The following is a 24,051-nucleotide window of genomic DNA, read 5'->3' on the forward strand; positions in this document are numbered from 1 at the left end:
ACACTGCATACCATTATTACCCTGGCTTAAGCATGGCAGCCATTATGGTGCTCGAGCATTGCTAGGAATCGATTCCTGCCAGGTACCCATTTACGTTCCGTGGTTCAAGTGTAGATGTCTGGGCAAAGAACATTTGTACTGTGGTAGGGATTTGAACCCCATACCTTGTGGTCCACATTCTAGGGACGTATCCACTAGCTCACAATACCTCTACAGTTTTACCGGTAGGAAGGAATTCCTTAAATGCTGTGAGCATCAAAATTGGCAGCCTAGCATAGCCGGGTAATGTTGGAGCGCCTTGAGGACCTTGCAAGGTCAATACGTACGCTATATAAGAATCCAATATTATTATTATTATTATTATTATGGCAAAAGAGGTATTACAGTCAGAGATATCTTGTAATAGTATCACTTTGATAACTTCTCATTCATCCCTTTACAGTTTTCTGTAGCATTCTATTACAGCTACAAAGTAACCCCTCGCCATCCATCTTGCCAGCTTTATATTTAACATCTCGTGTTTTTCATTTCTTGACAGTGTTCTGAAGCATTCTATTGAAGCTACAGAGGAAGGAATGGGTCCCACTCCATACAATCGGATTGAGATGTCACTCTACTACGTGGTCTACTTCATTATCTTCCCTTTCTTCTTTCTCAACATCTTCGTTGCCTTGATCATCATCACCTTCCAGGAACAGGGCGATCAGGACTTCTTCGACGGTGAAATCGATAAGAACCAGGTTAGCTTCAGTCATCCCACATTTGCTCTGGCAACATTCTTTCAAAGATATAGGTTTAGGGCTGGGGTTAAAATTTGGTTTTAGTTCAAGGGTTCATTGTTTAGGGTTAGGGTAGGGTAATAGTATATCTGTAAAGCGCTTAGAGACATGGTATTATGTGATATATATAAAAGCGGAATATAATTATTATTATTATCATTATTATTATAGTGTTTGATCTAGGGTTGAAGTTTGAAATTTGATAAGTGTAAGAAATTCTACTCAAGTTCATTGTGTTATCTTGTCATGAAAAGAAATGAAAATCTATAACATGATCAGTAAATCAATTTTTGCAGACATTTCTTATTTTTAAAACCAATTTGTGCTCATGTGAGTGCAATTTGTGCTCATTGGAGTTCAATGAATAAGTTTGTGAAATAAAGCATTTAATCATCATCATTGTGTGGAATTTAGAACACAACTCATTCAATACTAAGCCCAAGGTGCATGTGTAAACTCAGCACATACTCTAATGACCTACGACCTCTGACCTTTCCTTCACAGAAACAATGCATAGAATTTTGCATCACTGCCAAGCCTGTGGACAGGTTCATGCCAGAAAACAAGAATTCATTCCGTTTCAAGGTGTGGAAGTTGGTAGTGTCGTCAGCGTTTGAGTACTTCATCATGACTCTCATCACGCTAAACACCTTTACGTTAATGGTGAAGGTAAGGTATTCAGTCAATTCAATTCAAAAGAACATGGCAAAAGTCTGAGACTTATATTACAAGTAAAATACAATAAAACATGAAATAAGGTCATCAAATAATTGAAAAGGAGAAAGTGACTTCATGCATTAAAAAGATAATGTCATCAATAAATTTATTTATTAAAACGTACTAATCACCTGAAAATAATTTATGTACAGCTAGAATTTACAACATCAATTTCACTCAGAATTTGAGGAGCAAAAGGAAAAGGAATATGAAGAAAATGAAGAATAACATAAAACTGCGCAAATGGAACCCAAGCTGGACTTTGGTTCTGTGCATTTAGACTACTTTATTTTCATTTATAAATCTTTTTTAATTGACAAGAAAGAGAAGGAAAAAGAATAGATTCTAACATTTTTGTTTTAAATCTCCAATTACAAGCCATTAAAAGCAAAACCTTTATCAATATCTGTTTTTGTTTTAATTGTTTAATTAATTTTCTTCATTGCATGTGATATCATCTTGGTATTACTTCTTCATATCTCATGTTTTTCTCCCACTTTCCTTTGCAGTATCATGGCCAGCCGGAGATTTACTCAGCCATTCTCAAAAACCTCAACATTGCATTCACTGTCCTCTTCACGATAGAAGCCATGCTCAAGCTTACGGCATTTGGAATAAGGGTAATGGAGCGTTCTGGATATTTTAATTGCCACTTCACATTTTGCGCACTATAGGCCAGTTCCTTGCATGAACTACGGGACATTTAGACAACATTTTTTGCTTTTAAAGAACAGGAATCAACAGTAAAGATTTGTATTATTGTAATAGTCAAGTGCTTCCAGGGGGCCTTATGAAGATATGACAACGAGGTTTAAATCCCTTTTTCTCCAACATCATATAATTATTCTTAAAAAAGTCTCATTTTTTGTTATTGAGATATCCCATGAAACAGCCAAGCTTTTCATATAGTTACTGCTGAAGTTTTTACTTCTTCAAAATGATGAACATTTTACCAGAGTTGAATTTTTGTTGTTGTCATTTCATTCTTTGAAATGACAGCTGCTGACAGTTTCTTTGCAGTGACCCATTACAAGCTCATAGTCTCAATGAATTTCCTGTCATGTCCCGTTTCCCCACTCAGAATTACTTCAAGGAGGGATGGAACACGTTCGACTTTATCACGGTGGTGGGGAGCGTGGCCGATGTCATCATTTCAGAAGTTGGGGTAAGAAATCATCATTTATAGCCGATGATACAGAATATGCTTGTCATTGTCCTTGTCTCCACACAGTTTTATTTTTGGACGAAAGTTTTTGTACTGGGGTTTTAATTTGTATTTTTCTTCCTTTATAACAAGAAATGTAAACTTTCCAAGTTTAAAACAGGCAGGTACAAAAATGTAATATCAAATACAGTGTTGAAATTGAAAATTAGATTAAGTTTGACATTATTCCAAAATACAGATCTCTGTTTCTATATATCTCTCAGTGAAGTGTTATTTCTCAACCTGTGCAAAAGAGGTACAGGTTTCCTGGATTTTTCTTTAAAAAATTCACGAGTTCATCAGTTTATTTTTACCTTCTATATGTATTTCCACTAATACGTTTAACAAATTCCTCCCTCTTTTTATATTGAATGGTAAAAAAGTATTTCATATTTAAAAATAAGTTTAAAATGAATCTATGTACTTCTTGTTTCAAAAAACCTGAAAGTTTATGGAATCAACCATCCATAAAAATTCACCAAGAATTGATATTCATGGTAAAAATAGACAAGACAATGAGAACACAAGATCAAATGTGCATTCATAATAGAATGTGTGTCTAAATACAAATAAAAATGAATTGTAGATATTAAAAAAGGGAGGAATAAATGAAATTGTTTATTATTCATATTCAATCCCACCGCTGCCATCAGTAATAAAGCCAAAGCTCTATTTGATTGAAATGGGGGAAGATTTTGCAAATAGTACACAAATGATTTATGAAATGGTGGGTACAATAGTTAAGCATTACAAAAAAGACATTCTACAGTGTATATTAGTCTACCTGATTATCAAATAAGCATCCATTGTTCAATTTTACAGTGTAATATTGATTGATGCATACTCATTTGTATGCTAAAAGGTTCAAATGTTGTTTCACCAAACAAGGGATGATAGTTGCAGCATTATTTATGAAGTCGGTGAACACTGTCAATCATGTTGTGAGGTAGTGCAGGAGGTTGTTCCTGCATCTGTCTCCAATGATGAACCTTCTGGTAAATCAGATTAATGCATTGTGATATACATCAAAATGTACACATAAACACTTATAACCATATTTTTGTAAGTCTACCTGTGTACATCATGTAGGAAATATATATTGCATTTCTGATATTAAACCAATAAAAGACAAAACAAATGACTGCTCCCTGTATAGCTGAAATAACCCTTGCTGATATAACAAAATATACCTGCAATTTGAAAGGAAGCTGCAGCTTTCGTCCACCGGCCTAATCATGCAATATTTATTACTCCATTAATACTAACATGCTCCTGTAGCGGATAGTAAATATGCTATTAACCCTTCACCACTGCCCATAATGATAGTGTGTTTGTATGTGATTGCACCTATGATATAGTATAGTCTAATGCCTATAGTATCACCCCTTTGAGGCTGTTGGTTGATCCCTTGACATGACTTCTAGATGCCATCCCGTTGCATTTAGATGAAGGAAATATTTTGACGCCGGGAATCATGGATTGTCTTTTTTTCATCTCAATGATACCAAGCTGACTTCCGCTTAGAATAATCACCGTCCTTCTATAATATACAATGCTTAAAGGGGACTAATGAAGAAGATGAATAACTCATAGACATATGTGATTAGAATACTTAAATCATCCCCAGAAAGTATTTCTAAATAGAAATGGGTAATCATGAGGTAGCGCAAAAGGAAATAATGATTTTTTTCATGTATATTAATTTAAAGTCTGTAAAGAAGTTAACTAGTGTTTTTAAATGTATCATACAATATATTCACAAGTTGCCTTTTCTTGATCAGTGCCTTGTCAGTATTTAAACTTGCAACATCTCTCCAGTGAAGTTATATATTTAAATCTGATATTTATTTTATTATACACGTATGATACCAGCAATAGAACCTCAGCCCATAATTGTTGCCTTTGATGAAAGGGGAAAGAAGAACTCAATACTAAATGAATGCCAAAATGTTAGTACTTCACTTCATTCCTTAGGGTTTTATTAATGCAAAGTTACAGACAGCTATCTTGAGACCCATAAGGTTAATGCTTTGTAGTATTGGATTAGAGAAATCATTCTTCATGAAGTTGGCAGCCATTGCTTGATGACTCTCTTAAATAGAAGTGGATGCAGTAATCTCATGTGTTGGTAATACTTTAGTTATATGGTTGAATTTATATATTCTACATGGCAGCAAAGCATTGTATAGGTTGTGTCCTTGGTGGATTTCAGATGCTATTGTCACATCTTCCTTATGGCACTCCATTGAAGCTGAAATAGACCTGATATTATGAAACCAGCATTTTCCTTTCATACATAATAAGAGATTTTAGGAGATTCATGGCTTTTATTTGTTGTAAGATTTCTAGTCAGGTCCTACCTCTGTGCAGGATACATCGTTTTTATTTTTTAATGAACTGACTGTACGGAACAACTTTTTTGCTGCCTTTAACCTATATCCATTGAAATAGTCAATAGTTATAGAGGGCGTTCCTCACACAGGTATATAGAATATTTGGGCAGTAAAACAGGAATCCCACAAATTAAATAAAAAGGAGACTCTGACATATTAGAATGATGAAATAGGAATACCCTTTCCCAATTATTGAACAGAAATACTGAAGAATATACAAAAATAGACTAGACAACTGTAAACTTAAAGGGATATTTTTTATTTGGGATTTTTTCATTATTACTCTAATACACAACTACTAAAACAAGAGTAGATTGTTGGGAAACTTTGTATTGATGCAAAAAACTAAAAGATAAAAACAACCAATCACAAATAGCTGTGTGCCATGTGATGTAGCACCATTATTGTCATTCATGTCGCGATGTCTGTCTCACAGATAGTGCCCTCGTCCATTGTGTAGTGTCCTGCCTTGATCGTGGGTATTGTGTGTTTGTAAAAATATTCAAACAATAGGGACAAGGTGGAAGATATATAATAAGGTAGGTTACAAAGAAAGATGGGGCATCATTACTTTTTATCTTGGAAGGCACATTTTGTGCTTTAAAATTTGGCGACATTGTTGATATGTAAAGCGCTGATATAAACCTGTGTTTGAAGTTGACATAATTGGGTGTATTGTCATGATATATTTAGTAAATTTTGGTTACTGGTAATGTGTCCTTTAGTGCCCCAAGTACTTTGTGTATATCTTAACCCTTGTAAACCCTGTCCCATCTCAGATTCTTTATCCAAACGATCAACTTTGTGCCCCCCCTTCCCGAATATACCAATGACACGCGGCGTCTACCCCCCTGCCCCCACCTCGCTGACTGCATGTTTATGTCATAAATTATTTTTTGTATTCCTTTTCAACTTTTTTATTTGTAGCCGGAGGTAAGTAACTTGTAGGGCGTACCTGTGTTCCCATGGGATCTACCTGCGAATCCTGATCAACCATCCAGCCTCAGTCCCACACCTCTTGACCTCTGACCCTCTGACCCTTGACCCCTCACCCGTCACTTCCTGTCCCTCTTAGTTTCACTCTTAGGTGGTGGCATACTAACCAATCACTGCTCTACTAACATTTAGTTTCTTAGTCTTTTTTACATAAAGATGACATTGTATATCAACAAAAAATATGTACTCTGAAACTAACATATCACATTTCAGCAGAGAGAGAGAGAGAGGGAGAGAGAGAGAGATAGAGAGCTCGCTCGCTATCAGTCATCAATGCAGCATTTCTAACATTGACCACTGTTTATCGATCCCCTTTATATATTCATATATTTTGCCCCAAATCGATAAACAAAAAAAGTGACATAATATCTTAAATGCTATTTCCTTTCTAATGACATGAATTATGTGTCATAAAAAAAGTCATCTATATACTTCTCTTTCCTCTAGCCTCGATCCTCAAAACCTTGTTAATGATATAGAATGAAACACATGTAAAGCAGATCAGCAATCACTACCATACTACAGTACCTGTAGGAAAAGAAGACTACATTGTATGGAAACAACTGGCATTCAACTCAACAGCGTATAAAGTTTGTTACATTTGCAAAAGGAAAAAAAAAGCTTATCATGATCCAAAAATATCAAACAAAATGTTGTAATTAAGGCAATTAAAACCACTTTCAGTGAGGTTGAATAAAGTAACATGTATACAGTTACTTGGATGTATACATATTTTAAAAATGTTACAATAATCATACAAACTTATTACCTATTTTAGTTGAAGGCAAAGGAAATTATACTTCTACAGAATGTTTCCTTAAATCCACCACTACAATTCATTTGGTGTTCAGTAAATCATCAGTAAATTGATGTATTAAATATAATTATACCTCTAAAGATACACAAACTTATGTGTATGTAGAGTATTAGTAACCCTAAGCTTAGATGCATTAAAGTTACTCCAAATTGTTCCATCAGATACAACACCTGCACATTTTGTACAGAGAAGGCTAATGACAGAGGCAGTTTAAATCTCATTTAAACTGTGGTAACATTTGAGATGTTTACCAAGAAATAAACTTGTAAGTCTCTTTTAACCTGTTGACTACTGAATTCTCTAATTCCCATAGGCTTAATACATGGACCACCAGGTACCAGTAGACAAAGGGTTCACATGATGATCTTCTAGGTTCACATGGTTTCTAACAATGAGAATTTATGAATTTTAAAAGTCGATCCCACCGCTGCCACCGATTATGTCACCCAAATATTAGATAATTTATTTTTGATAGAAACAGAGTTTTGAACTCTCCTAAAGTATCTATAGAATTTACTGACAAAGAATCATTTTAGATATCTGTATTTCTGTGAGTCTCCTTTAAATACACTTTTTAGGAGGATGTATATCTTATCAAATTTATAGTCAAATAAAAAAAGTGATGAAATGTTTGTTAATCAAATGTTTCATGATATTGGTTATGTAGGACAAAAATATGTATTTGGCAAGCACTTCTGCCACCGACTGGCACATTGCAATTGTAATAAACACAACAACAACAAACAATTTAACAAACAAAATGGAGGTGAAGAAAGGAAGAGAAAGAGTTGATCTTATCAATACAGTCACAAGAAAGGAACCAGTTAAAGCAGAACCTGTTTAAGTTTGTTTCTGATCCCCAATTTTTTAAATTTATACTAGCTTCTTGCCACCCCTCCCCCTCCCTCCCCAGCTGCCCCCTTCCCTTTCCCTGGTACCCCAGCCATTCCCACAATGCCCACTCTTTTCCATCCTACCCTCCAATCTTCCAACCGCCAAACACCAATCGATACCTACATCTCCACTGCTCTAGGCTTCAACAGACCAAGTCCTGCCATCCAGTTACGTAATCGGCGGTCACCCTGGTGATGAGTTCTTTCTGTTCTCTTACTGGTTTATTCCTTATTTTTTTTATTCCTTAGTATCTGTTTGATTACAAGTCCCATTTTAAAAAATCACAATCAATTTTTAAAGTCAGCAAATTGGGATAAGTTATTCATTTAGGATTCCTATGAAAACAAAAGAAAAAGATGACAAATCAAAGAGGAGACCAATAGATTCTTGTACATTTGACTAATTTTTCATTACAAAAAAACAAGTAGTACCGTGATGAACAGGTAATTATTAGATTTGGAAATTTCGGGTTGAATTGTATTCTAGCATTGCAAACCAATGTTAATATTTGTTACATACTGTCATTAGGTACAACATTTTATGAGCAATTTTGTTATGTCTTGTGAAATGGAACTTTAAAAGGCCCCCAACAAAACTGTTTAAAGACAAATATAGATTGAGAAATAATGTAACGGTAAAGATGATGGCGAAAATAAGTAACCAAAAGAAACCGTTGGATCAATAAATATTTAGTCTGTCTATAGGGTTAGGAATGTACCAGTTTTGGTGATATGTTTGTTTTAAATAGTAACAAACAGATTCCAAAAGTAATTATTGGCATGTTCATTTTATTTGCTGCAACAATAACCTGTGCTTCTAGCCATTCAGCCATCTTTTTAGTTCGTCTTTCATTAATCAATTTCAGAAATGTCTTCTTTTTTTCCTGCAAGCCTGCACAATCCATAATGCTATTTGGCTTAACCATTCACTCTCCCCAACCCCCTCACTTTCCTGCATGCTCAGTGTAAATAATCACCCTCTCACTAATGAACGTATTGCTTGTTTTCTCGGCCATATTATGTCTTTTTCCATTCACACTTTTTAATAATCAATGTCTTTCCACAGGGAACCTCACACACGTACAGCAGCTTCTTCATGTTATATTTCATTGCTATGTTATATGTCTTTTGCTTTGCTTGTAGCAGTGGTCAATTTATGGATGTCTTTGACTTGCTTCTGTAATCAGCCTTGACCGGTCAAATCATACATGTTAATGTATGTTTTGCATTCTATGTATGCATGACTTTGTTGCTCTGCACAGTAACTGAGCTTTTGATAACCATAAAGGAGGCCATTTTTGACCCAATTGATACTCATTTGAGAGAATATTTCTGATAATGATTTAGGTTTGAAAACACCTTCAGTATAAAGTCCACCTACAGGATTTCTTTCTTGATACAAATGGACTTGTAACACCCTAATAAACAAGACTTGGTCATTTTAATCTATACAAAACAGTTTGTAGTATGTCTAAAGAGCTCAATAATCTATAGTTAACTAGAATAAATGGTATTCATATTTTAATTATTATTATTTATTATTAACTACAGTGTGAATTACTATTAGAAAAATAAAAGTATGGATGTTCAAATGTCAGTTGTTTCAAGTTCTTTAAATCTGAGGAGAAACTATGGTACTGATGCTATGGATCTCATCATTATTTCATGAGTGTTTAGGTTCAATCCCTCTGTCTTTGAAAAGAGGTTTATGTCCACTGTCCTTATTTTGTTACTGCCGTAAGTTTTAATCATTTTATTTTTGTAACACAATAATGGTATGTTGTGTGCATCTAATTAAGAGATACACAAATGATTGCAAGTTTGCATGACAGAATAATTGACAATACACTCATTCACACCTGCATACGTCTATCTTGTCATCTCTTCTTCTTATACAGGAATTCAATGATAAACGTTTCAAAATTCTTGCACTCGTGCTTGCGCTAAGGGCTTGCCAGTTTAACAATTTGTTTTCTTGTATTGATTACAACTACTGATTTTGTTTTACTTTGAGTTTCTTCTGCAGGTTTCGATGTAGCTATTATAACTTGAATGTGATAAATTGAATGTTGATTCTTGATTTGATTTCTTTTCAGTTGACTGAAAGTGCTCATTTCTATCATGTTGTTGTTATGAGCTAGTCTACTGCATGAGAGCTTGTTCACTGGATGCATTGTTTCTCCTTTACAATAATAATTGAAATCAATAAAAAATGAAAAACAGGTCGAAACTATCATGCATTGTTAGATGCACACTATATGACATCTTGTCAGTTGACAGATCTCATTTTTATTTTAAAACACTATTGCATCTCAAAGCTTCTTTGATAATTTATTCCTTCTTCATAATCCAATAGGGCTTCATTTTATTCCGTCACAAAAATATATTAATAGCTGTGAAGATAATCACCCAGTCTTGCCCAAGCCTTAACTGGTACCAGATACTTGTGAGCAGGATATTTGGGGTTGGAGGAGTGGACGGGTCCATAATGTTCAATAGCATAGTGGTACTCCCTATGGATGGTACAGTTACTTCTAAATGTGAAGACCATTTTATTTGATGAAAAATGATTAATCTGTGCGAAAATTAGGAAGCTATCCTCTGCACCATAGACATGCTTTCATTACTTCATCAAAGCATCTGGCATGTCGTTATCATTTTCCGTGCTCACAGTATTCTCAATCCAACTACTCTTCCTTTCATATTCTTCAGCCTTGCCTCTGTGACCTTGGAGTTGACATTGATGGTTTGTTGTTCAATATTGGCTATTGTTGTGTATGCTGGTTGCCATGGTAATTGCATGATGTTATTCTTTTCTTTTCTTTTGCTACAATTCTTTTCCTTCTTCTCATGTTGTCTCCATTAGGACGGTTTCATCAACCTGAGCGTGTTGAGATTATTTCGGGCAGCCAGGTTAATCAAACTTCTAAGACAAGGTTCCTCAATTCGCATTCTTTTGTGGACCTTCATTCAGTCATTCAAGGTAAGTCATTCAACCCTAGTGGCAGAGAGCAAAACACATAATAGACCAGGGGGGTGTTTCACAAAGATCCTAAGTTGAACTTATCTCTAAGGTTGGACTTAAAAAATTATGGAGAGCCATTTGTAGCCTTGAAATAAAATATATTCAATAGTGAAAATTCAAATATTTTTGACTTTTTAGAAATTCCAAAGACCCTGAAATCTCCTTGATAATAGAAATCACGAATGTTGTAAATCAACATTGTATGCCTTTTAAAATATCTTCTATAAAATATTTTCAAGGATGCTAATGGCTTTCCATAATTGTTAAGTCCAAATTAGAGATCTTTGTGAAACACCCCCCGTTTCACAGTTAGCACATGTCCCAAATAACCCTGAATATCCACAGATCTTCAAAACATGAAGAGGTCTCATTTTGTACATTTTGAAATAATCACTCCTAATGCGATGGAGGTGCTATATAAATAGCCTTTGTTTCCCCTTTTCAAAGAATACTTCCACCTGTGTCTCATGGAGTGCACAGCTTGCGCATGAATAAATAATTATGACATAATTTTCATGAGCACGTATGCAACTATGAACTGGCTTATTGTTGAAAATCATAGTTTTAGCACACACAGGTAGAACCAACCATTAGGATATAGAGCTTGTAGATACATACCTGTATACCATCTCAATGAGGCATAATGTTAGCTAAACTTGCATTCAGATATGAAAAAAAAGGAAACTTTTAAGTAACAAACATCAACAACTGTTATGCATTTTGAATTTGGATGTGTCTGTTCATGCCACTACGTTATACTAATAGCTACCTAATTGATCAAATGACACCAGGGACCTGTTTCACAAAGCCTTTTCTAATGACAAATGACAAAAATCAGTGACAAATCTGCTGATAACCAATCAGAAGCAAGGATTTCACTAGCTTATAACAAAAACTGTCATTTATCACTGATGACAAGTTTTGTGAAATGGGGTCCAGGTGGCATCATTCTTGCCTACCACGCCTACCTTGCAAGACATAACATTAAAGATGCACGTACCTGTATCTCTGGCGCGGAGAAGATAAAGACTCAATGAAATGCATAAAGTGTTAATAATATCTCCTTCATTGAATTAAGTGTAACAGGATGATGATATGATGAAGTAATTCTGTTCCTCTTGTTTTTCCAACCTTTTTATCTTCTAGGCCCTACCATGGGTTTGTCTGCTGATATGGATGCTGTTCTTCATCTATGCAATCATTGGAATGCAGGTGAGAGATATAGCATTTACCAAAGCACTTAAAATACCATTTCCAGATAATACGTAGTCAAATGTGAGATACAATATTACCTTCTTATCTTTTTTATGATCAACTCTTACAGAAAATGAAATTATACAGAACTGTTATTATGATATACAGTAGGCTTGGGGTTGCACCATGTGAGAGAGAGAGGGAGGATTGGGAAGTCCTGAAAAGGACTCTCGATAATCTTTCTTTCTTGAGTGTGTGTAGTCCTGAAAAGGACTGTTTGGTGTAGTCTTGAAAAAATTTGTTTGTTTGATTTGATGGTATACAGTGAATGCATTTTTATGCCTCCGCCACCGAAGGTGGTGCCGGAGGCATCATGTTTTCGGGTTGTCCGTCCGTACGTCCGTCCGTCCGTACGTCCGTCCGAGTTTGCGATGGTATGCTTGTGTGTTTAGTTTTACGTATGAGATATCCTTGTGTGTCACTTTAGACTTGTGTGTCTAGCCACACAAGAAAACTATCATATTCAGTGTCTAAGATGTCTGACATGTCATTTCTAATTAACTAAGATTTAGTCACACAAGAAAAGTTTCTCCCAAAAAAAGGCCCAAAATAAATGTCCAAATTTTAGAGAGGGGTTGTGTCCAAGTAGCCAAACGTAATAGTGCCATCTACAGTTGACATCCAGGTAGCTAGGTACTATGCTCATCTGCAGTACTTGTGTGTGTGTGTGTGTGACTTGTTAGTGTGTAGTATTTGTAAGCAAAGTAGTAGGCAGTGTATGGCTCTGTGTGTGTGTGTGTCATGGGTGGATGGTTTTGTGTGTGCAGTGTATATAATACATGTAATGTTTTTTTATGCCACACAAGCCTTAATTTTCTTGAGTTGGACAGGGGTAGACAATAATGTCGTTCTGCCACACTAGCCTTAATTTTCACGACTTGGACAGAGGTATATAATACATGTAATGTCTTTCTGCCACACAAGCCCTAATTTTCTCGACTTGGACAGGGGAAGATAATAATGTCTTTCTGACACACAAGCCTTAATTTTCTTGACTTGGACTGGGGTAGATAATAATGTCTTTCTGCCACACAAGCCTCTATTTTCTTGACTTGGACAGGGGTAGACAATAATGTCTTTCTGCCACACAAGCCTTAATTTTCATGACTTGGACTGGGGTAGATAATAATGTGTTTCAGCCACACAAGCCCTAATTTTCTTGACTTGGACAGGGGTAGACAATAATGTGTTTCTGCCACACAAGCCTTAATTTTCTTGAGTTGGACAGGGGTAGACAATAATGTCCTTCTGCCACACAAGCCTTAATTTTCATGACTTGGACAGAGGTATATAATACATGTTATGTCTTTCTGCCACACAAGCCTTAATTTTCATGACTTGGACTGGGGTAGATGACAAAATCTTTCTGACACACAAGCCTTAATTTTCTTGACTTGGACTGGAGTAGATAATAATGTCTTTCTGCCACACAAGCCTTAATTTTCATGACTTGGACAGAGGTATATAATACATGTAATGTCTTTCTGCCACACAAGCCCATAATTTTCTGGACTTGGACAGGGGTAGATAATAATGTCTTTCTGTCACACAAGCATTAATTTTCTTGACTTGGACTGGGGTAGATGACAATATCTTTCTAGCAACACAAGCCTTAATTTTCTTGACTTGGACTGGTGTAGACAATAATGTCTTTCTGCCACACAAGCCCTAATTTTCTTGACTTGGACAGTGGTAGATGACAAAATCTTTCTGACACACAAGCCTTCATTTTCATGACTTGGACAGAGGTATATAATACATGTAATGTTTTTTTTATGCCACACAAGCCCTAATTTTCTGGACTTGGACAGGGGTAGATAATAATGTCTTTCTGCCACACAAGCCTTAATTTTCTTGACTTGGACTGGGGTAGATAACAATATCTTTCTAGCAACACAAGCCTTAATTTTCTTGACTTGGACTGGGGTAGACAATAATGTCTTTCTGCCACACAAGCCCTAATTTTCTTGACTTGGACAGTGGTACAGGTATATAATACATGTAATGTTTTTATGCCACACAAGCCTTAATTTTCATGACTTGGACAGGGGTAGATAATGTCTTTCTGCCACACAAGCCTTAATTTTCATGACTTGGACTGGGGTAGATGACAATATCTTTCTGACACACAAGCCTTAATTTTCATGACTTGGACAGAGGTATATAATACATGTAATGTTTTTTTTATGCCACACAAGCCCTAATTTTCTTGACTTGGACAGGGGTAGACAATAATGTCTTTCTGCCACACAAGCCTTAATTTTCTTGACTTGGACAGGGGATGATAATAATGTCTTTCTGTCACACAAGCCTTAATTTTCTTGACTTGGACAGGGGTAGACAATAATGTCTTTCTGCCACACAAGCCCTAATTTTCTTGACTTGGACAGGGGTAGACAATAATGTCTTTCTGCCACACAAGCCCTAATTTTGTTGACTTGGACAAGGGTAGACAATAATGTCTTTCTGCCACAAAAGCCTTAATTTTCATGACTTGGACTGGGGTAGATAATAATGTGTTTCAGCCACACAAGCCCTAATTTTCTTGACTTGGACAGGGGTAGACAATAATGTGTTTCTGCCACACAAGCCTTAATTTTCTTGACTTGGACAGGGGTAGACAATAATGTCGTTCTGCCACACAAGCCTTAATTTTCATGACTTGGACAGAGGTATATAATACATGTAATGTCTTTCTGCCACACATGCCTTAATTTTCATGACTTGGACTGGGGTAGATGACAAAATCTTTCTGACACACAAGCCTTAATTTTCTTGACTTGGACTGGAGTAGATAATAATGTCTTTCTGCCACACAAGCCTTAATTTTCATGACTTGGACAGAGGTATATAATACATGTAATGTCTTTCTGCCACACAAGCCCATAATTTTCTTGATTTGGACTGGGGTAGATAATAATGCCTTTCTGCCACACAACCCTAATTTTCTTGACTTGGACAGTGGTACAGGTATATAATACATGTAATGTTTTTATGCCACACAAGCCTTAATTTTCTTGACTTGGACTGGGGTAGACAATAATGTTTTTCTGACACACAAGCCTTAATTTTCATGACTTGGACAGAGGTATATAATACATGTAATGTTTTTTTATGCCACACAAGCCCTAATTTTCTGGACTTGGACTGGGGTAGAAAATAATGCCTTTCTGCCACACAAGCCCTAATTTTCTTGACTTGGACAGGGGTAGACAATAATGTCTTTCTGCCACACAAGCCCTAATTTTGTTGACTTGGACAGGGGTAGACAATAATGTCTTTCTGCCACACAAGCCCTAATTTTGTTGACTTGGAGAAGGGAAGATAATAATGTCTTTCTGCCACACAAGCCCTAATTTTGTTGACTTGGACTGGGGTAGATGACAATATCTTTCTGCCACACAAGCCCTAATTTTCTTGAGTTGGACAGAGGTATATAATACATGTAATGTCTTTCTGCCACACAAGCCCATTATTTTCTTGACTTGGACTGGGGTGGATAATAATGCCTTTCTGCCACACAAGCCCTAATTTTCTTGACTTGGACAGTGGTACAGGTATATAATACATGTAATGTTTTTATGCCACGCAAGCCTTAATTTTCTTGACTTGGACTGGGGTAGATGACAAAATCTTTCTGACACACAAGCCTTAATTTTCATGACTTGGACAGAGGTAGACAATAATGTTTTTCTGCCACACAAGCCTTAATTTTCTTGACTTGGACTGGGGTAGATGACAAAATCTTTCTGACACACAAGCCTTAATTTTCATGACTTGGACAGAGGTAGACAATAATGTTTTTCTGCCACACAAGCCTTAATTTTCTTGACTTGGACTGGGGTAGATGACAAAATCTTTCTGACACACAAGCCTTAATTTTCATGACTTGGACAGAGGTATATAATACATGTAATGTTTTTTTTTTATGCCACAAAAGCCCTAATTTTCTGGACTTGGACAGGGGTAGATAATAATGTCTTTCTGTCACACAAGCCTTAATTTTCTTGACTTGGACTGGGGTAGATGACAATATCTTTCTAGCAACACAAGCCCTAATTTTCTTGACTTGGACTGAGGTAGACAATAATGTCTTTCTGCCACACAAGCCCTAATTTTCTTGACTTGGACAGTGGTACAGGTATATAATATCTTTCTGCCACACAAGCCCTAATTTTCTTGACTTGGACAGAGGTATATAATACATGTAATGTCTTTCTGACACACAAGCCTTAATTTTCTTGACTTGGACTGGAGTAGATAATAATGTCTTTCTGCCACACAAGCCTTAATTTTCATGACTTGGACAGAGGTATATAATACATGTAATGTCTTTCTGCCACACAAGCCCATTATTTTCTTGACTTGGACAGATGTATATATTACATGTAATGTTTTTATGCCACACAAGCCTTAATTTTCATTACTTGGACAGGGGTAGACAATAATGTTTTTCTGCCACACAAGCATTAATTTTCTTGACTTGGACTGGGGTAGATGACAAAATCTTTCTGACACACAAGCCTTAATTTTCATGACTTGGACAGAGGTATATATTACATGTAATGTTTTTATGCCACACAAGCCTTAATTTTCATGACTTGGACTAGGGTAGATGACAAAATGTTTCTGACACACAAGCCTTAATTTTCATGACTTGGACAGAGGTATATAATACATGTAATGTTTTTTTTATGCCACACAAGCCCTAATTTTCTGGACTTGGACAGGGGTAGATAATAATGTCTTTCTGTCACACAAGCCTTAATTTTCTTGACTTGGACTGGGGTAGACAATAATGTCTTTCTGCCACACAAGCCCTAATTTTCTTGACTTGGACAGTGGTACAGGTATATAATACATGTAATGTTTTTCTGCCACACTAGCCTTAATTTTCTTGACTTGGAAAGGGGTAGACAATAATGTCTTACTGCCACACAAGCCTTTATTTTCATGACTTGGACAGAGGTATATAATACATGTAATGTTTTTCTGCCACACAAACCTTAATTTCCATGACTTGGACAGGGGTATATAATACATGTAATGTCTTTCTGCCACACAAGCCTTAATTGTCTTGACTTGGACAGGGGTATATAATACATGTAAAGTCTTACTGCCACACAAGCCTTAATTTTCATGACTTGGACAGAGGTATATAATACATGTAATGTTCTTCTGCCACACAAGCCTTAATATCCATGACTTGGACAGAGGTATATAATACATGTAATGTCTTTCTGCCACACAAGCCCTAATTTTCTTGACTTGGACAGGGGTAGACAATAATGTCTTACTGCCACACAAGCCTTAATTTTCATGACTTGGACAGAGGTATTTAATACATGTAATGTTTTTCTGCCACACAAGCCTTAATTTTCTTGACTTGGGCAGGGGTAGACAATAATGTCTTACTGCCACACAAGCCTTTATTTTCATGACTTGGACAGAGGTATATAATACATGTAATGTTTTTCTGCCACACAAACCTTAATTTCCATGACTTGGACAGGGGTATTATAATACATGTAATGTCTTTCTGCCACACAAGCCTTAATTGTCTTGACTTGGACAGGGGTATATAATACATGTAAAGTCTTACTGCCACACAAGCCTTAATTTTCTTGACTTGGACAGGGGTATATAATACATATAATGTCTTACTGCCACACAAGCCTTAATTTTCATGACTTGGACAGAGGTATATAATACATGTAATGTTTTTCTGCCACACAAGCCTTAATTTTCTTGACTTGGACAGGGGTATATAATACATATAATGTCTTACTGCCACACAAGCCTTAATTTTCATGACTTGGACAGAGGTATATAATACATGTAATGTTTTTCTGCCACACAAGCCTTAATTGTCTTGACTTGGACAGGGGTAGACAATAATGTCTTACTGCCACACAAGCCTTAATTTTCATGACTTGGACAGAGGTATATAATACATGTAATGTTCTGCCACACAAGCCTTAATTTTCATGACTTGGACAGAGGTATATAATACATGTAATGTTTTTCTGCCACACAAGCCTTAATTTTCTTGACTTGGACAGGGGTAGACAATAATGTCTTACTGCCACTGCCACACAAGCCTTAATTTTCTTGACTTGGACAGGGGTATATAATACATGTAATGTCTTTCTGCCACACAAGCCTTAATTTTCATGACTTGGACAGAGGTATATAATACATGTAATGTTTTTCTGCCACACAAGCCTTAAATCTTCTTGACTTGGACAGGGGTAGACAATAATGTCTTACTGCCACACAAGCCTTAATATCCATCACTTGGACAGAGGTATATAATACATGTAATGTCTTTCTGCCACACAAGCCCTAATTTTCTTGACTTGGACAGGGGTAGACAATAATGTCTTACTGCCACACAAGCCTTAATTTTCATGACTTGGACAGAGGTATATAATACATGTAATGTTTTTCTGCCACACAAGCCTTAATTTTCTTGACTTGGACAGGGGTATATAATACATGTAATGTATGCCACACAAGCCTTAATTTTCATGACTTGGACAGAGGTATATAATACATGTAATGCCTTACTGCCACACAAGCCTTAATTTTCATGACTTGGACAGAGGTATATAATACATGTAATGTTTTTCTGCCACACAAGTCTTAATTTTCTTGACTTGGACAGGGGTAGACAATAAGTCTTACTGCCACACAAGCCTTTATTTTCATGACTTGGACAGGGGTAGATAATACATGTAATGTTTTTTTTATGCCACAGAAGCCTTAATTTTCTTGACTTGGACAGGGGTAGACAATAATGTTTTCTGCCATGACAAGCCCCTTGGCTTTTCATTGGTTCCTTCACAGCATTGGAATATTATTGCATTACCTGTATTATATGTGTGTGATGTTTCTTTTCAATGAGGAAAAAAGATAAATCAATTTTTTGGTCATTCAAATGTCACAAATAAATAGTTGTATACTTTTTGGACATCAAGTTTTTTAGGCACACAAGCCTTAATTTTCTTGTCTTGGACAGGGTAGCTGATCGTCTTTTCTGCCACACAAGCCTCAATTTTCACGACTTAGGCGGGTAAATGATGTGTTTTTGCGGGACACAAGCCTTAATTTTCCTGACTTGGATAGAGGTAGACAATAATGTCTTTTGGGCATACAAGCCTTAATTTTAATTTTAAAAAACCAGTCTCAACACATATTGTATTAAAAAACACACAAGATGCATTTTCATTTAATTTTAGACAAACACACAAGAAGTTGGGAATTAAGACACACAAGTAGTCTTTAGAAGGAAAAAATGAAAAGACACACAAGATACCCCTTTTTTTCAGACACACAAGACAAAAATCTCACAAGCATACTGTCGTGAGTAGTACCGTCCGTCCGTCCGTACGTCCGTCCGTACGTCCGTCCCGTTTGACCGTTATCACAATATCTCAAGAACCATTTAAGATTTAAACTTAAGACTCGGGAATAGTATTTATCACCATAGGAAGACGATCTGATTAGATTTTGGAGTACGTAGGTCAAAGGTCACAGGTCACAGAGGTCAACTTATGAAATTCCTTGTATTGAGTTTGTTAGCGCGATATCTCAAGAACCATTTGAGATTTAAACTTCAAACTTAAGGATAGTATGTATCACCATAGGAAGACGATCTGATTAGATTTTGGAGCACGTATGTCAAAGGTCAAGGGTCACAGAGGTCAACTTATGAAATTCCATACATTGAGATTGTTATCATGATATCTCAAGAACCACTGGAGATTTAAACTTCAAACTTAGTGATAGTGTGTATCACTATAGGAAAACAATCTGATTAGATTTTGGAGCACGTATGTCAAAGGTCAAGGGTCACAGAGGTCAACTTATGAAATTCCATACATTGAGATTGTTATGATATCTCAAGAACCACTGGAGATTTAAACTTCAAACTTAGTGATAGTGTGTATCACTATAGGAAAACAATCTGATTAGATTTTGGAGCACGTAGGTCAAAGGTCAAGGGTCACAGAGGTCAACTTATGAAATTCCATACATTGAGATTGTTATCATGATATCTCAAGAACCACTGGAGATGTAAAAACTTCAAACTTAATGATAGTGTGTATCACCATAGGAAGACAATCTGATTAGATTTTGGAGCACGTAGGTCAAAGGTCAAAGGCCACAGCGCACATTATGAATGCAAAAACAGCTTGTGATCGCGTTATCTCAAGAACCGATTGATGGATTCATGCCAAAATTAGGTCATGTTTGTTACTTGCAGAGCCAATGAACTGAGTAGATTCTTGGTTCATAAGGTCAAAGGTCAAAGGTCGTGGGCCCATTATGTATGCAAAAATAGCTTGTGAACGCATTCTCATTAGAACTGACAGATGGATTACTATTTAACTCAGAACATCTTGCAGAGCCAATGAACTGAGTAGATTTTATGGTCATGAGGTCAAAGATCAAAGGGTCATATATGTATATGAGAAATTGCTTGTAATCACAATATTCTGAGAACCTGTCAATGGATTACCATTGAACGTGAATTCAATTTTTTTTTTCTGTTTTGGTTTGTAAAATTGCTCTATAACGGAGGCATCATTTTCGACTGCGCGCAGTCGAATTCCATCTAGTTTAAATAGTGAAATGTCATCATGGAGGTTTGTCTTTGTCTTAGTGATGCTGCTCCTAGTCTTGACTATAGTCCGAGCCACTAGTGGGGATCCCTATGTCATCCTTTTGTTTCAGGGAGGGGAGAGGGGATCTTTGTCCTTCCTTTGAAACATAAGGATGACACAAAATCGCCGCCAGTGCCGGAGGATACATTTGCATTGCACAGCAAGGGAGATTGCGATATTTCCAGTTTGATATCACTGCAAACCTTTTTTTGAGATAATTACAGCTACGATGTCCAATATTTATAACAAAACCTATTGATGTATGCGATTATTACAACACAAGCGTTATAGACAATACAATATGATGCTATAATTTTCTTGAAGGAGGAAAGTTTTGAAATGCATTTGACTCTTGTTTAATTTGTCAGACATACATGTATGTTCTGTACAAATTTGTGATTATCAGTGAATAGTTCTGCAACAGCACACCTGCTTAAAATATAGGAGTCCACATATGTTCACCTACACATCAATCCACAGAAAAGAGTGTTCATGACTATACATTTGTAACAGTCATATGCTGTGGATGGGTGAAATTGACATATACTTTTCTCTTTTTAGGATCCCATTAATTAACCCTAAAACTTTGAACAGTATGATCACCAATTTATAGATTTTTTCAAGTACTGGTATTATGATTTCTCTCAGAGCTTGACGGTTTTTCTGAGTCTCCAACTCTAACATTATTAATATTAAGCTTTGATTTTTATGTGTGAGAAATAGTTTGTAAACATGTGTAGGCTACATGGACTATTATCAGTGATGATTGTACCAGTGTGTATCTTTCTTTTGCATACTGTAATATTTTGTACCGATTCTATACCAATCTGCAAATATTTGTGCTATGAACATTTGCATAATCAAGCGATTGATCCATCAACAGATTTTTGGTAACATAGCACCAATAGACGGACAGCAAATTAATCGTCACAACAACTTTGGCCAATTCTTCTCGTCGTTACTGTTGCTGTTCAGGTAGGAGTGCTGGGGAATTTCCCCTTAATGATGTCATCGTGGTGGTGGGGAATTCCCTTGCTGAGCATGGCCTTGGTTACAGCATACCATCATTTTTTTTCCATTATTTACATCATTCTTTACCCCCTCCTCACCAAAATGAAATGTCTGCTTTAGTGTTGGCATGGCATGAATGAGTGCCCCCAATATCCCAGCTTTGATGATAAACTGAAAGATAATTTGACAAAGACTTTAATGAAATTTGTTTCCAAATAACACAGATATCAGTTCAGAATAATGAACTTTGTTTTGATACTTTTGGGAAAGATGTTTTTTTTTTAATAGTTTATGAGATTGTCATATTTCCCTTTTCTAGGCAAATATTTGTTATCTTTCAGTTTATTGTTGAAGGACATGAAGTTCTTTGATTTTATTTTTTCCTGAGTTTGAATATCATCTGTGCTATGACTCAAAATTAAATTTTGTTTAAATTGCATGGTTTGCTGCCGTGGATCTATTACTGCATGTGGTCCAATTTATTTTGCTGCATTTGCTGGTTATTTTTCTTTGGGGAGGGGGAGGGGGGACGGGCAAGAAGAAGAAGATATTGTTGATTTGAGTCATGGTACAGATGTCAGGCTTGGTTTAATTACAAGTCTTTCTCTGGTGGAGGAAGGAATGACTCCAAATACCTTGCATGCCTCATCTCTTTATCATTTAAATCATTTGGGTTTGTTTTTGTTTTCTTTTTGTTTCTTTGACCTCATCTTACCCTACATGCATTCAATCCTGGGCTTTTATTAGATCTTCGGCCCAATCGGCATTAGTCCCAATTCCTCTATAACCACCTACAACAATTTCCACGTCTTCTTCTATGCCCTATTGTTATTATTCAGGTAAAATTTGCAAAGATCAGTTGCTGTGTTTGTGCTTTCTTTATGAGCTAGGATCTCTTGGCTATATAGAATTTGTGATTGAATGCAACTCCAGGGCTGAACGCATATCCTCTGTATTCTGATTGGCTGAAAGTCAACCTGCGTTACATTTTTGGAGTTGCGTTCCTTTTTCAAGTTCTTATACAAGAAGTCTCTGGCCATTATGTCTTCCCCTTAATTGTTCACAGTCGCTTTGTAGCGCAGGGATCAGAAGGGCGCTTGTTTCATGTTGTGGTCTAAAATGTATCCATATTTGATTACCTGTTTTGAAATCTTAAGTGCATTCTTACAAGAAGGCAAAAATTTACTTCATGGCATTTCAGCAACATATTCATAAAGTTTTTTCACAATTATCTATGTTAAACTTAAAGAAACTGTGAACATTTCTTGATTTTTTTTCAACACAAGACAGCCACTTATAAACAAATAGTTAACTGAACTACATATGAACATACTGTAATGAAAAGCCCACATAGGCCACACATTAGACACATACATGTATATGTTTTTCTTTAATTAGAAAAAATGAATTTGATCAAAGTGTTCAGTCATCTTATAGTTTACCAATAAAGTTCTTTACCTTTGTTTCTTGCTATGCTTCTTAACAGATCATATTGTTTTTATGAATTGCAATATAATTTAAGAAGAAGATATCATGGATAACAATGGGGCAGGATTACCTTTTATGCTTATGTGGAACAATTATCTAAGGGGGGGGGGGGGTCTTCTGATCCTATGCACATGCACACATTATGGCTAGCTTTGCTACTAACATTAGTACTAATGTGTCTGCTATACACTTTGTTGTATTTTTATGCTTGCGTGTATGAACGTTAAACATCTAAAAAAAAACAATTATAGTATATTTTACAAATCATATACAGGATTTTTAACTTTAAAATACACTTCTGTGCTAATTGATTAGCAGCTGTTGTTTCTGACTCATCTCAAAGCCTATGGTCATTGTTCATTATGGTCATGATTAATTTTGTGAACATACTAATATATATATATATATATATATATATATGTGTTGACTTTGAAGTTTTAATGGTAGCAACATTCCGATGACAGGATACTAGTAGAGGGATGATATATTATGAACATAGTGTTCCTCACAGATCAGCAACTTTCAGAAATTTTGGAAATGCATGTATCTCAAAAGTTTGTATTTTCAATAGATGTCTGTAAATTTGATGCCATTTTGTGCGGATACAATCGTATTTCTATTTTTACATGAAGAAACAAACATGTAAATTGTTCATTGGGATTGCTTTAGCAAGTAGCAAAAGAGTTTTCAAAGAGTAATTAATTTCATAGATCATGAAAAGTTACTCCTTAAATGTTATAAAATGATTTGCATTTTATAGGCTATGTAGACAATACGAGGGATAAAGATTTATTAGTATAATGTT

General features: G+C 35.9%; 1 protein-coding gene across 20 annotated transcripts in view; it reads left to right on the forward strand.

Moving 5' to 3' along the window:
• LOC574743 (non L-type Cav channel) overlaps positions 1–24,051 on the forward strand; it is a 189,830-nt gene that overhangs the window by 108,522 nt on the left and 57,257 nt on the right. For 18 of the 20 annotated variants that reach the window (XM_030997790.1, XM_030997800.1, XM_030997789.1 and 15 more), the window contains 7 exons: positions 539–740; positions 1,284–1,448; positions 2,006–2,116; positions 2,578–2,661; positions 10,666–10,782; positions 11,971–12,036; positions 21,631–21,722. In XM_030997790.1, the coding sequence (XP_030853650.1) occupies positions 539–740; positions 1,284–1,448; positions 2,006–2,116; positions 2,578–2,661; positions 10,666–10,782; positions 11,971–12,036; positions 21,631–21,722 (837 nt within the window). Of the gene's footprint in view, positions 1–538; positions 741–1,283; positions 1,449–2,005; positions 2,117–2,577; positions 2,662–10,665; positions 10,783–11,970; positions 12,037–21,630; positions 21,723–22,505; positions 22,598–24,051 lie in introns of all 20 variants that reach the window. The other 2 variants (XM_030997791.1, XM_030997808.1) reach the window with 1 other exon arrangement.

Source organism: Strongylocentrotus purpuratus, unplaced genomic scaffold, assembly GCF_000002235.5.
Source record: "Strongylocentrotus purpuratus isolate Spur 01 unplaced genomic scaffold, Spur_5.0 spur5_scaffold_4, whole genome shotgun sequence".
Classification (NCBI taxonomy): Eukaryota; Metazoa; Echinodermata; class Echinoidea; order Camarodonta; family Strongylocentrotidae; genus Strongylocentrotus; species Strongylocentrotus purpuratus.